The sequence below is a fragment of the Papaver somniferum genome, unplaced genomic scaffold (assembly GCF_003573695.1).
Source record: "Papaver somniferum cultivar HN1 unplaced genomic scaffold, ASM357369v1 unplaced-scaffold_10, whole genome shotgun sequence".
In the NCBI taxonomy this organism is placed as follows: Eukaryota; Viridiplantae; Streptophyta; class Magnoliopsida; order Ranunculales; family Papaveraceae; genus Papaver; species Papaver somniferum.
In genome coordinates, this window is record NW_020618825.1 from 1,436,256 (window position 1) to 1,452,236 (window position 15,981).

General features: G+C 34.7%; 1 protein-coding gene across 1 annotated transcript; it reads right to left on the reverse strand.

The window, feature by feature from the left end:
- Positions 1 to 3,347: 3,347 nt before the first annotated feature.
- Positions 3,348 to 9,493, reverse strand: LOC113326861 (EP1-like glycoprotein 1). The gene is made up of 2 exons (XM_026574532.1): positions 9,011 to 9,493; positions 3,348 to 3,416 (listed from the first exon to the last, which is right to left on the reverse strand). The coding sequence occupies exons 1-2, from the start codon at positions 9,491 to 9,493 to the stop codon at positions 3,348 to 3,350; spliced, it is 552 nt and encodes a 183-aa protein (XP_026430317.1).
- Positions 9,494 to 15,981: the final 6,488 nt, after the last annotated feature.

Sequence of the window (15,981 nt, forward strand, 5' to 3'; positions counted from 1 at the left end):
CGCACGAAGATAATGTATATGCTAGATATCTAACTACAAAAGGGCAAACTAAATCTTGCAACCATAATAGATGAGTCTTCTTCACTGCTACTTCTACCTTTCTTACATCAATCAAGATCTATTTAGTTACATGTAATAACATAAAAAGGGAAAAAATAAACAAACAACAATCATATATACACGATCGATAATAAAATTGATCAAAAAAACCTTAATTTCCTGATGATTTAGCAACATGTGAAGAAGTAACAACCTAAATAAACAAGGGCAAGATCAAAACACGTTTTACGCCCAAAACATATGGTGTTTGGTTTGATATCGCAAAAGTATTTGCAAGAATTAATAGGGGTATACCTTGATGTTGCTTCTTTTGGAACAACTGCAATAGGTGCATGATCGAGGATACCTACAAAACAAAATGACAAATATCACAAAAAATCCTAAATCGCAGGAAAAAGAAAAGAAATAACAACAAAATTTTAAAAAGCAATGTGGAAACAAAAGGGTTTGGCTAAAAATGGAGTTTGGGTTTGTTTGATTGCTTTATATAGAGACACCGGACCCAAAAATAAAATCATTTTATTTTTGATATAATATTAATTAATATCTAAAATTATTTGGAATTTCCTTTTTATTTTGAACATAATATTAAGCAATATCTATATTTTTCCCGATTATATCCATCTATTGTAATATTTTTGGCAACCTCAAGCAAAGAAAATCACAAATTTACCTATTGAAGTATATTTTTTTTCCAATCATAGTTGAAAGTATCTTTATTAGTGCAATTAATTTAATATTTTTCTGAATAAGCAATATTAAAAAGTATAGTAATAAAATCAGGATATTCGAAAGAAAAAAGATATTATTTCCGCACTTATGTGCAATTTCTTTTTTGGTATTTTTATTATGTACATTTTTCTACTAAAGCTTTTGTTTTTCTATTCTAAACTTTTTGTTTGATATCATGTATTGATCATCACGATTTTCTATTAATTATTTTGTATCTTTAATATTCTACAGGACCAACAATTAAATGTTTTAGCAAAGGGGAGGAAAATTCGAATTATTGGTATGTATCCACGACTCTAAACATTTTTATTTTTAATTTGGGATACTGACTCATATTTGGTTCAATCATGATTTAGCTTCATTGTTGAATTGTTTTTGTAATTTCATTTGGAGTTGTAATTGTAAATTTCAATTAGAATTAGAATTTATTTAATTATGAGTAGCTGAGAACTATAATTAAAATTAGTTTCATTGGAATAAATGTAATTGAACAATGGACATTAGATTTTTTTGTATGATTGATTTAATTTGTGATGAAATCATGATTAATAATGCATATTTTTATGTGATTTTATTTTAATTTGTTTGTTAGACTAAATTAAAATAAAATATATTATGATTAATTTTTCAATATATTTTTGGTAACTTTATACGACTTTTTCAAGATTTAGCTGTTTTCGGAAATAATTTTTTTTGAATGTGATTGTCTATAAAATATATTGTGGGGAAAAATATTTCTTCTTGAATTTCATTTCCAGAATTTTTTACAATTGCCATAAAAATAAAAATGGTGGGGCCACAATCAACCAGAAGCTCCGATTAGCCACGTCGCTCGAAAAAACTCTATTTTTATATAGAGAATATGTGTTTGCTTGCAGGGACACTGAATGAATGATGAATCAATGTGATATAAATATTTCCCTCTTGTCAAATGTGTATTTTTTGCATGGTAATATGAAATTTATCCATCACGAATGGTAATTGGGGCATGATCCCCATCCGAGAAAACATCTTCTCGAGATGGTAATTGGGGCACGATCCCCATCCGAGAAAATATATTCTCGAGACCATTACGAATGGTATCTGGGTAAACCAAACCCTCGTGCGAGAAAATATCTTCTCAAAACCATCACGATGGTAATCGGGCCATGAGCCCCATCCGAGAAAACCTCCTCTCGATGCCATATGATTTGTTTTCTTGTGAATGTTTTATTTATTATTTTCATCTGTTGAATGTATGTACGATATATATTTGTTTGCAGGATCACTTGCTTAGTATTGATCCGTTATAAATGGAATCAGGATAGTAGTCCTACGCAAGGAAACATCTCCTCGACACCATCACGAATGGTAACAGGGGCACGACCCCTATGCGAGAAAACATCTCCTCAATACCATCACGAATGGTAAGGTGCTAGCCACACCATTCCATCCTCAAAAAGGATGATGCGAGCAATTCTCAAGTTACCCGAGACGGACACATTGACCTAGGGTAATTCCATATCGACCGCGAGTCAGATGATGTCATGTACTTCAGGAGGTACCCTGTAGTTGACTCACTTTAGGCTGAAGTGCGAATCAAATATCAGAGGTATCGCCCTCACCCTAGTTAGTTCCACGAGCCGACTATGGGGCAAGTGCCTTCCTAAAGATAAGCACTATATATAATTTAAGAATAAATGTTCAATAAGGACACATATTCGGCATCAGAAGGATCCTTGAGATCCTCTCGACTTGTATTGTAAGTGGTTACCTGGACAAATGGGAAGCTGATCACTTCCTGGACTTATAGCCCATAACCTTTCCAAGGACGAAAGGGTTATCACTATGGTGTGACCCTCATATAAAATCGCACACAAGTGAAACAGCGAAATTGTATCAAGGTACAAGCTACAGGTAGTAACATCATAAATGATAATTCAGAAAATGGAGTTAGGGGAAAAACCTTGACTTCGGCTTTCAAAAGCTATAAGCTATTAAGATTTCAAAAACCAAAGGGGGAAGTGCATACCCTCAGTACCTTCAAGAAAGATTTAGATCCTCGGATCACAGATCGAGGCAATCTGTAAGACCTCGGGGTAGGACTTCGGATTACGATCCGAAGACATTTCGAGTCCCCACATAAACAAGTCTCCAACTGGAGCACGAAGTAATACCTCAGACTGCTATCAGAAGGAAAAAAATAAAATATCACTCCCATGCGATTTGAGGCAGTCAGTAAGCCATCAGGGCAAGACTTTGGATTACCATCCGAAGGCATTTCGAGTCCCCACAGACACATGCATTCGATAAATCTCGGAGCACACAATAGGACCTCGGACCACCATCCGAAGGAATCTAATCAGTCGCGAAGCAGCACGATTTGAGGCATTCAGTAAGCCCTCGGGGAAAGACCTTGGACTACAATCCAACGTCATTTGGCAGACCCCACAACGATGAATTATACACAACACTTTTTACACCCAGTAAAAAGCTACATGATTCAAAGCTTATCTCAATCTATTTCATTTGATTTCATTTAAATCCACCTTAGATTTGTTAAAAAATTTATCCTCTCAAATGCTAACAGGAGCATACATGTTGAACTGTACCCATACTGATGAATCCTCATCGCTCGGAGCAAGCTACAAATGCAAAGGCAATCAGCCAATTGTGAAGAAATTTATGACTCGCCCAGGAGCAGCAGGTACCTATGATGGCTCCGATAGACACCTCCACGACAAGTCGTCAGGAACTGATGTCAACCTAGCCAGACAGAGCTGGAGCATAAACTGCCAAGGATCAAGCACAACGTTCACGAACACAATAACAGGGGCAAGTATTAATACTTCAAAAGATGGTTATATTCTTCTGTGAAGTCCCTTCAGCAACAAAAAAGAGCCACGAAGCTCGGTAACACACATCACCAACTGAAGTCATGAATTAACTCCAGCAAAGAATCAATGACCAAGAATTCATAGCGACCTCGCACTGCTACTTAGAATTTCAACTCACACATCTACATCGCGTAACATAGATCATGGATCGTGAAGCACAAGCATCGCATCAACCAATTCGGACGACCCAACCAAACACTCTATAGAAGTGAAGCCTAACCACAAGCCAGATCAAAACCAAGCACGTTCAGATATCTCGCTCAGCCACTTCTCTCGCCTTCAAAACCATACAGACGTTGATTTTCTTAAGAATTATTGTTCCAACAACCCTCAACCAAAGGAGCAAAATATGAGGGCAAAAGATGAGCTCGCTACATGGCGCAAGATTAGGAGCCGAAGTATCCTACTAAAATGCAACCATATACACAATGTATACCTAACCACTTAGTCTTATCCTGTCTAGTCATCCCTAAGGGCGTATTTGTAATTGATGTAACCACCTACCCTATAAAAGAGAAAGAGAAATAGGGAAGTTGGGGTCGGATCTTTGGATGGTCTCTAGCTAAGGATAGCCTCCTTCTTCTTCCTTAGAGCTCCATGAGAGCCTCTCCAATGGATATTATATAACACTTCAATCATAGTGAAATCCGTGGATGTAGGTCTGAAGAGACCGAACCACGTAAAAATATTTGTCTCCCTTTACATTCCTGCACTTTATCTTCCTTTATGTGTGTTTGATGTGTTTTGATGGTTAAGATCTTCTCGGATGTGGTAGTCATATTTTATTCTACTATACAGATTGCCATGCGAAATATTGGGTAAGGTTGTTAGACCCCGCTTTTTCAATGGAAGAACATGGTATTCAACATCAATTAACAGCTAGATATACACCACAACAGAATAGTGTTGCTGAAAGAAAGAATGAAACAATAATGGAGATGGCAAGAACTATAAGGAGAACAAAATATTTACCAAATAATTTCTAGGGTTATGCAGTAGATATAATAGTGTACTTACTTAACAGATGTCCTATAAATAGTTTGAATTAGATGACACTAGAAGAAGCTTGGAAAGGTGTAAGACCAAGTGTAAGACATCTGAGAATTTTTCGGTGTATTGCATATGCACATGTACCCAAAAAAACTAAGAAAGAAGTTGGATGATAAGAATGAGAAGTGTATTCTTGTTGGTTATTGTTCGGTAACCAAAGGATATAATTTATACAATCCAGAAGCAGGAAAGGTGTTTACAAGTAGAGATGTGATCTTTGATGAAGAATCACAATGGAATTGGAACTGGGTCAACAAACACTGTTGATCCAAACTCTGGGTCAACAAGGGATGTTGATCCACATACTGGATCAACAAGAAATGTTGATCCATCTACTTTTGTCAGAGATATTCTAAATAATAGTTGAAGAATGAGTGCAAAAACATCATGAAGAAGCAAGAACAGAATCAGTATCACAACAAGAAACTACAAGACCAAGAAGAAAATATAATATACCTTCTAGGTTGAATGATTATGTTTTATCAAGTGACAATGAGGATACTGATGATGATATGGTGAATTTTTCATTATTTGGAGATTGTGATCCTGTAGTTTATGAAGAAGCTTCTAAAGAACAACTTTGGATTCAATCCATGAATGATGAGTTGAAGTCAATTGAGAAAAATAACACTTGAGAACTTACTACTCTTCCACCAGGTAAAAAAACTATTGGTGTTAAGTGGGTTTATAAAAAAAAAAATACAAGTCAAATAGTGAAGTAGTTCGTTTGAAATCAAGGTTAGTTGTTAAGGGATGTCGAAAAAAACAAGGAATAAATTATTCAGAAGTGTTTGCACCAATTGCAAGACTTGATACACGTATGATTATTGATTTAGCTGCACAAAAACATAGGAAGATTTTTCAAATGGATGTGAAGTCAGCATTTTTGAATGGTGTGTTAGAAGAAGAGGTTTATGTTGAGCAACCAGCAGGTTACATTATGGAAGGGAAGGATAATGAAGTATACAAGCTGAATAAAGATTTGCATGGTTTAAAACAAACACCACGTGCTTGGTATACAAGAGTAGATTCTTATTTCATTAAGAAAGGGTTTACAAGATGTCCACATGAGAATACTTTATATTTGAAAGATGATACTCTTGGCAATCATATTATACTAGAATATATTCTTATTTCATTAAGAAAAGGTTTACAAGATGTCCATATGAGCATAATTTATATTTAAAAGATGATACTCTTGGCAATCATATTATAGTATGTTTGTATGTGGATGATCTTGTTTTTATTGGAAATAGTTCTGAGATGATCAAGGAATTCAAGGAGGATATGGTGAAGGATTTTGAGATGACAAATCTTGGTTTAATGTCACATTTTCTTGGTATTGAAGTACAACAAACTGAAAGAGGAATTTTTATTAATCAACAAAGGTATGCAGAAGGAATATTAAAGCGTTTCAAGATGGATAATTGTAATCCAATTTTAACAACAGTAGAGTAGAGATTCAAGTTGATAAAAGATGGAACATGAGAGTAGTGAATTCAACATACTTTAAATGTCTTGTTGGATGTCTCAGATATCTGACTGCTACAAGACCTGACATTATGTATGCAGTTGGTTTTGTTAGTAGATTTATGGAATCACCTAGACAATCTCATTTACATGCAACAAAACATATTTTGAGATATGTCTAAGGAACAACTAGTTTGGGAATATTTTATACTGTTTCAGAAGATCCAAAGTTGGTTGGTTTTATTGATAGTGATTGGGATGAAGATACAGAAGGAAGAAAGAGTACATCAGGTTATGGATTTCAGTTGGGAACTGGTTTTTTCTCTTGGTCATCTAAGAAGCAACAATTTGTTGCATTATCAGTAACATAAGCTGAATATGTAGCTGCTAGACTGTGCTACAGAAGCTGTGTGGTTGAGAATGATGTTGAAATCATTATTCCAAGAAGAAAAGACACCTACAACAATAGTTTGTGATAATAAGTCTACGATTTCACTAACTAAGAATCTTGTGCTTCATGGAAGGAGTAAACACATTGATATTAAGTTTCATTACATCAGAGAGCTTGTCAGCAACAAGGAGATAACTGTGGAGTTTTGTAAAAGATAAAATCAAGTGGATGATATTTTCACCAAGTCTTTGAAGTCTAACACTTTTATTTACTTGCGTGGAAAATTATGAATGATTGGGAAAGAGTATCTTGGTTTAAGGGAGGATGTTGAAGGTTAAACCAAGATAATGTGAAGATTACACTAGGGATCAACAAGTATTATTGATACAGTTGCAAGGGATCAACTGTGAGAGTTGACATAGTTTGAGTGGGTCAACAAGTGTTGTTGACACAATGCATGGATCAACTAGTTTGGTTGACACGATGGTTCGGTATTTAGAAAAATACTTGGGTTGCAAGTTATTATGTTTTTAGAGTTTGTTTACGTGAGAATTTTCTAGAAGAGTCTTTGTTAGAGTTTTATTATGTTAGGAAAGTGTTTATTGCTTGAGATTCAAGTTTGTTGAACATATAAATAGGATGTTGATCCATGAGTCTAAACACATCAATTGAAAGAAGTTTATTTCGAGTATCTTGTCTTATTTTTCATTAAGTCTTTGATATAATATTTTCTACATTTTTGATTTGTATAATCATATTAGTTTTTCAAATTGTAAACGAACCTTGCTTTCAATATAAAGTTTAAGTTTACTTAAAAAAAAAATTCAGTCGCCGATTCGCATAAAAAAGATAATATTTCAAATATAAAAAACAAAAATTATGACAAAAATTATACATAAGTCGTCAGCTCCGGAGGATCTCAAGCTTAAAAGTAACATGTCAAAGTAATCTTATATCAGTAACAAAAACAACCTAATCAAGGCCGCCTGATTCACTCTTATCAAAAAAAAATCACCGATAGTCAAACACGGATTCAATTTATAATTTATTAAAATAATCAATTATTCATACTCAATTACCTGTAACAAAATCTTTTTTGGTAGCGTAAGAGGTGGCACTGTCATGTGTGGGAAGAAGAAAACGACCTACTCCCACAAAGATTAGGCTTTGTTTTTAAGTTTCTTATAACAATTGATGAAATCTGATCTTCTCGATAGGAGAAATAAAATAGGGGTACGATTGCCAAATCGTATACTTTTCTTACTTAAGATGAAAAATGTCAAATCAAATGTATAGATAGTCAGAATTATCATTGTCAAAAATTCTCAAATACAACAGAAATAACTAATTATAGCTTCGGACAGCTAGCAAGATGTTTATAGAGTCGCATTCAAACCATATGCCCTGAATATTGTACTCCTCTAGTGAAATGGTAAAAGAGTGAATCGCATCTGTCACCAAATTACTATCTGGCATTACATGAATGGCAAAGCACCTCATACTCGAAGCCCAAAAGTATACAAAATTCCAAGACATATTAAAAAGAACAAAAAACTACCAGGGGTGGAAAATAGATGTCGCAAAAGTTGCGAAAACCAAAATCTAAAATTTCTTGCCAAATCAAAGTCGGTAAAAACAAAATTTCTTCATCTCCCAAGTCTTGAAGAGATGAACCAAAAAGATTATGCAACCATCAATCAGATAGACAACAACTAACACCTATGTACTACTTTCATCCATTAACTCCATTGGCTCCATGCATAATCTCAGTACGTTGTTTTTTATTTATATAATCGTATTAGTTGTTCAAATTGCAAATGAATCTTGCTTGGGTTTTTTTTATCTTGTGCATCCATGCACAAGATGACACCCAATTATTACATTGAGAAGTTACAAAAACAAATAAAAAAAATAGGAGAGATGGTATAAACTTGCATTGGAGAATGCAAATTAACATAGATTTACAAAATGTGCATTTATTGAAAGTGAAGTTTTGCACTCTCCAATGTAAGAAAACACATCTTTTATATTTTTTTATTTGTTTTTGTACCTTCCCGATGTAATGATCGTGTGTTGCACAAGATAACAAAAACCTTCTAGCTTTCAATTGTTTAAAATTACTTAAAAAAAATTCAGTCACCGATCCGCACAAAAAAGATAATATTTCCAATATAAAAAAACAAAAAAAAGATGGTACACTTCCGAAAAAAACGAAAACACTTAATACATATTCCTTATTCTAAACTACCACTTCCAGTTGTCTACTTTGGTGGCGCTGTCGTCGTCGTATGAAACAACATATCGTCCAGAAACATATCAGAATCACTAGAAATACATCGATATAAAAATCCAAACTGGTCGCATAGACTTCGAAATATTGAAAAATCCAAGTCTCATTAAACTTTTGAGCAGAGGACCATCGTCGCAGTACCACACTTGAAGAGGAATTCTCGTTAAGCTCAACATTTCCATCAAATCTTTCTTTGTACAAAACAAAATCTCCTCCTGACTCCAATATTGCTCTGTATATATAGTCCTCATCATCATATTCTTGATGTTGTTGATTATTATTTGGGTAAAGATATCGAAGTACCACATCATCAGAACCAACAAGATACAACTTACCGGTATTATCTAACTTTAAGATTACTGGACTATTTATTGAATTCCCAAACCCATCCGATATTAGCCTAACTTGTGTAGATTCGTAGTATATTGCAACTAGACCATCACTCTGCCTAATTGATATATCGTACGAACCATAGCCGTGATTGAACAAAGATAAACTAGAGACCAGCTCAACTACATCTTTTAGCTTTTGGCCTCCAAGAAGGATGTCAATTGGGTGATCAAAACTTTGCCAAACAACTTGAGATTCTGAACCATATGAAACAAAGTTGTCATCACCATGCATCTTTGCATAGAGAACTTTGTTGTTTAGTACAAAAAACCCGACCCGGGTTAATGGCTAGTCCAGAAGGAAAACATATTTACTCGCTAGTCCAAATTTTTTTTGAAAAGAGTAAAATTACTCTACTAACCCTAACATATAATATTATGTATATTACTACATATGTTACTAGTAGTAATATGTTATATATTGATACTACATATTAATATGTAGTATGTATTATGTTATGTATTGATACTACATATTAATATTGATACCACATATTAATATGTAGTATGTTATATATTGATACTACATATTAATATGTTCAATACTATTATGCTATGTATAGATACTACATATTGATATGTAGTATGTTATATATTGATACTACATATCAAAAATTATTATGTACTGATACTACATATGTTACTACTAGTACTAGTTACTACTAGTAAACTAGTATACTAGTACATATGTTACTACTAGTATAGTAAAGTAGTTACCTAATTTACTAGTAACATATTTTTGTTACTACTAGTATAGTACATATTAATATGTAGTATCACCATATTGATACTAGTATATAGTAACATACTACTAGTAACATTTACATGTGTTGATACTAATTAGATCTGGAAGGGTGTTTTAGGCATTTAGAAAACACACTTTATAATATGCACGAAATTTTTGGACTAGAAAGTAAATAATATGGTCCAAAAACATGTTTTTGGACTAGCTAGTAAAAGTTTTCTAGGACTGGACTAGCCAGTAACTGGGCCAGGAAAAACTTGATTAAACATTAATTCGGGTATTAAGGGTTCATCCTGATTCTCTGGCAATTTCCGCAGCACCAACTTTCCCATGTCCGTGAAGAGAATTAAAGATGGTTTGTGTAATGGAATATCATTACGGTTGTCACTCCAAACTAAGGTCTTCCGTGACGACTTAACAAGCCATATACCTACGATATATCGATCGGTACAGTTGGATGAAGAAGGTTTACACGGTAACTGGTAGAAACCAAAAGCGAAGTTACCCGAGGGAGAAAGCCAATAAGGAGAAGCATTATATCATTAGAAAAAAGAGATGAACCTCTTGTTATGTTGCTGGCGGAGGTATCATTCAAAGATGAGGAGGATTCAACAACTAGCAGTGGAACAAGAAGCAATAATCACATAGAGAAAATAACCTGTAGAAACTTCATGTTTTGAGAAAGAAAAACAAGATAGCAGGAAGAGTTTTGGGAGGCAAGTACAATGCAGAAGTAGATTTTTTGTGGTTTATAGGGATAGAATGACTTCTTTATATAGGCTGAAAAGTAATACATGTATGGAAACTATGCTTCAAAAAAAGATGAACGTTCTGAAACTTACAAGGAACGTTTGGATTCTAAACCAACTATGGAGTTCGTCCTAGAAACAGAATCTTATCGTTTGTGTTAAGCAGAAACTTGGGCTATCAAGTTCAAAACTACAACTTCGTGACTAATAAGCAACTACCAAATATAGAAAGACGGTAGATATGAAACGTGAAGAATTGTGAATATATTGGTTGTGAAATCCAGGGAGACTGCATTTACTGAATTTATCTCTCGTATGAATGCATCACAGAATCCATTGACCCTTCAATACCTATAAAACAACAGGATTTGAGAATACCGGCATACATCGTTGGCACTGGAAGGTCTATACTCTGTTTGATGATTGACAAGCACGAAAAAAGGAAGTTGGTCTTACTAGGAAACTAGAAGGAGACAAAAGAGATTTAACCAGAATTCCAAATCAGAGAAGAGAAGCCAAAAGTATATCAATTACAGTTTTCTCTACACACCATTATTGTAGGGGAAAAATATCGCACAACCCATAAAAAAAGCACAACAACATCAAGAGGCTGCGACATTTACATTTCCTTAATGCGTGTCATTTATTCATTTTAAGCGAGAGAACGTAGCATGAGCGTGAGAGAACGTATCACGAGCGTGAAACAATATAAGATGTACTCCACTATATGTTAGCTGTCATCTAATATGTAAACACCTATATAAAGAGAAATGCAGGAGAGAGAAAAAGGGGACACATTTTCTAAAGAGAGACTTTATTTTCTTTAACATCTTCTTCCCGAAAAACTAGATCTAGAGCTCTACCCTAAAAGCCATTAATGGAGATTGTAAATATAATACTCATGTAATTCCAACAATCATAGTGAAGAACCATGGATGTAGATCACAATGATCGAACCATGTAAAAAGTCCTTGTGTCCATTTTACATTTTAAGCACTTTTATCTCAATTTAAACACAATACATATCTAGATCTAGGAATTATATCACATGTTCTTAAGGGGTGTTAGTTGTGGGATTTCCTTCATATACATTTTGGCGTCTAGAAACAGGGAAAGAGTAAATGATTTTATCCTACCTGCAACAAATCTTACTGGATCTACAAAATTCAGAAAAAAAAAAAAAGTTTCTCTAGCATTTTTTCATGGTCAGGAAAAAGCAAGAGGCAAATTTGTGAAGAAAACAAAGGAAGGGCGATAGTTTAGTCTGTCAGGAGAAGGGAGTATAAGTTACACGCGTTACATCTACCATCACAACCGCATTCTAGCACAAATGGTCCAAGGTGTAAAGAGCAGGCCACAGGTCACGCGTCTGAGTCTTGCTTAGCGCGATATTTTTCGCATATTTTTGATGAAATGCAAAGGGCGAATAAAAGAGTAAGAGAAAAATGTTATGTGTTTACTTCGCATGAAGGTGCTTGAACAGATGGTCAAGAGCATAAAATGTGCGTTCGTGGTCACGTGATCGAATCCCAACACTCACGTATTTAAGGTCCACGGACTTTTATTATCTCGCACAGGTACAAAAGGCCTAACAAGGAATAAGTTATGTGAATCTTACCGCACCAACACAAACAGGAGCCAGCTCAGTTGGTGAAGCGCGAAGTTAATGAGTTTAGTTTTTCGCACATTTTTGGAATACTAAGAGCAAGATACGGATAAATATGTGCGATCGTTTGATTATTTCATACAAGGGGGTTAGCACAGTTGGTTAGTGCAGCAGAATGCAAAAGGCAGGTTTAGGGGTTCAAGTCTTGCCCCTTGCACTTATTTTTGCTATGCCAAATCACATGAAAGCTAAGTACCACTTTTCTTGAACATTTTACTTACATCAAATAAAAAGTTTTTGGTTTTATTTACTACAACGCGATACAATCGCACAACTACAAAGATTTCATAATTATAAAAATTCGAGGAAAATCTCGCATATATCAATTTATTAATATATCTTTTGAATATTTTCTTTGCTTTAAATGATATGGTATTTAACATGGATAGTAGTAGGGGGAAAATAAGACCTATATAATAGGCTGCATAAGACCTCATTAGGATCATTTCCATGGGAGGTATCTATCAAATGAGACGAAACAAGTCATACAAAGGAAATGAAACTAACAAAAACGATTTGGAATCGCACATATATGAAATTTTTGACATTTGAAACATTGAATACTAATTTATATTCTTATTTGGATTAAAACATAGCATGAGGAAGAGAATATGGAGTAGTAATTTCATTTAATTTGTTCGCATACTTCTTATTCGCATGAAAAGACGGATACTTCTTATACTTCTTCAAGGAATGATACTTCATACTTCTCAATGTTTCGGAACTTCACAAAAAATAGAGGCAAGTACTTACTTTTCAAGTTTAGTATTCTTTCGCTCGTTCCTTCAACAACAAAGATCAAAGACTACTCCAACATCACACATCCTGCTCCAACAACTACCACAACGGATTTTTTCTTAAAGATCGCTCTTCAAGCAATATTCAAGAAAAAAAAGGAAAAATGTAGGGGGGAACTATCGCACAACCCATAAAAAAGCACAACAAAAACAAGAGGGTGCGACATTTACATTTCCTTAGCGCACGTCATTTATTCATTTCAAGCGAGAGAATGTAGCATGAGCGTGAGAGAACATAGCATGATCGCGAGAGAACGTAGCACGAGCGTGAGACAATATTAGTTGTACTCCAGTACATGTTAGTTGTCATCCATTATGTAACCACTTATATAAAGAGAAAGGCAGGAGAGAGAAAAAGGGGACACATTTTGTAAAGATAGACTTTATTTTCTTTATCATCTTCTTCCCCAAAAACTAGATCTAGATCTCTACCCTAAAACCCATTAATGGAGATTCTAAATGTAATACTCATGTAATTCCAACAATCATAGTGAAGAACCATGAATGTAGATCACAATGATCGAACTATGTAAAAAATCCTTGTGTCCATTTTACATTTTAAGCACTTTTATCTCAATTTAAACACAATCCATATCTAGATCTAGGAATTATATCACAGTTCTTAAGGGGTGTTAGTTGTGGGATTTCCTGCAACTACAATTATCATCTTTCTTCAAAATCTCTCTTTATATGTCAAGCACTACATTCTTTGAATCCGCCGCTAGCATATCGGTCAGAATAGAATTGAATCCGTAGACTTAAATAAATTATTTCCCACCCATTTGATTCATACCTTGCGGAGGCATAACTATGATTGTCGGTGATCTATATTCTACGGTTCTACCTATCTTATAGAGGCACTTAGGGTTAGTTGAAGCTGGGATATTTACGTTGTGGGATCTGCTCCCCATGATTTGAACGGGGTTGGTTTTTAGGGATGTTGTCCGTTTGTTTTTTGGACGGTTCACCAAGAATTTTCGTTCTACAGTATTTTCTTACACGGTAACTAATGAGATTGTATAGTAATCACAATTTACCCCCACATTGTCATCCCTATGGGAATATCGAAATTGTATCCGATATTGGATTTATATATATGTGTGTTTGTGGAAATGCAGAAAATAAGTTTCCTTTTTACATATTCATCTAATTACGGATGTACTTAGTCGGTTCAGAACTGATAAAACAAGTGCAAAGATTCAATTAAATTAAGTAGCAACTAAATAACTATTGTCAAGTGATAAACGGTATTCTTATCATGCACTGCCTTTTCACGTACAACTTTCAATTAAAGAAAGATAGAACGGGGAAAGTGGGACTCTTCTGTTTCTACATTTTCCATCATACTCGAGTTGTAGTTTGAGTATATATAAGCTAAGTACAAAGAGAGATTGGACTTAACCGACTATACAACACGAGACATATCGACAATTAAGTGTCTTTCACTTGGAAATTTTATGGATCCCACGCAAATGTGTTGATCAGTGGATTAGCCACCCGGAACGATATTTATACAACACTCCCCTCGGATAATCCACCGCTCAAAATATTGTCTAGGTAAAGTTTTCCTTGTAAAACTCAATGGTTTGACTCAGTAGCTCCGAAACGATGTGGATTGTCATAAAATCTTTTCCCTTCGTCAAAGTCATGTCAGGAAAAACCGTTTGGGATAAAACCTGAATACTTGAAATTTATAAATGAATTTAGTCTCCCCCATAAACTTTCTCCTTGGTTAAAACTGCGTCAGGAAAAACCATTTAGGACGAAAACCTGAGCTCTGGAAGCTCGCAACAATATTATCGACACAGTTTGTTGGCTTCGTGTAGAAATTATTAGGAAAAATTGTGTGCGGTAAAAACTTGATTTAAGAGTAAAGTGTGATAATTCGGTCAGTGATTCCGCCAAAAAACTCTTCGGATATCCATCTCTTTACATGATGCTCACCGTTCTAAGTTGTTATCTCATTAAAAACCTCGTCAGGAAAATCCAGAGGACAAAACCTGAACGTAGGAAACACATGAGTTCTCAGAACAATGATAAACCCGCAGATGTTGCCTCGTTAAAACCTTGACCGGAAAAACCCAAAGGGACAAAAACCAGACGAAGGAAAAAGAGTACAATATTTCGAACTGCGGATGACAGTGGACTCGCATGCCTCATTAAAATCTTGACAAGGAAAACCCAGTGGGACAAAACCTTGACCAAGAAAAACGAGTACACGACGTAATGTCCAACATACCATATATCCATAGTCCTTTTTGGCTTAACTCCCCCTGATGAGTAAGCGTCTTAGTTGATCACTCTGTTCGATGATATTGCATATAGATCACGAGCCATCTTCTAATGACTTTAGTAGCTTCAACTTCTTTTAGTTGAAAAACTTGTCTGATCTACCGTTGTGCAATTTCTTAATAATCATTTTGTTAACGCAGTATGTGGGAGACATCCAGCGATCTTTTATGAGAAAGTGAAAAAGCGGGGGTCTAACAACCACACCCAAAATTTCGATTAGCAATCTGTATGAACTAACTCCAATATACTTTTCAAGAGAATCAACTAGACAGTCAGACTCAATCTTAATAAAAAGTATATCAATGAGTTAATATATCAATCTCTTGATTTGAGTACTCAAGCAAATAGAAATCTGCGAGTCTTTACCAAATCGGATAATAAACTTGGATGGTACCAAAGACCAATATCCAAGGATCAATCAATATCCAATCAACAAACAAAGGTTGGATTTCACTATTGATCGATACAACGCAC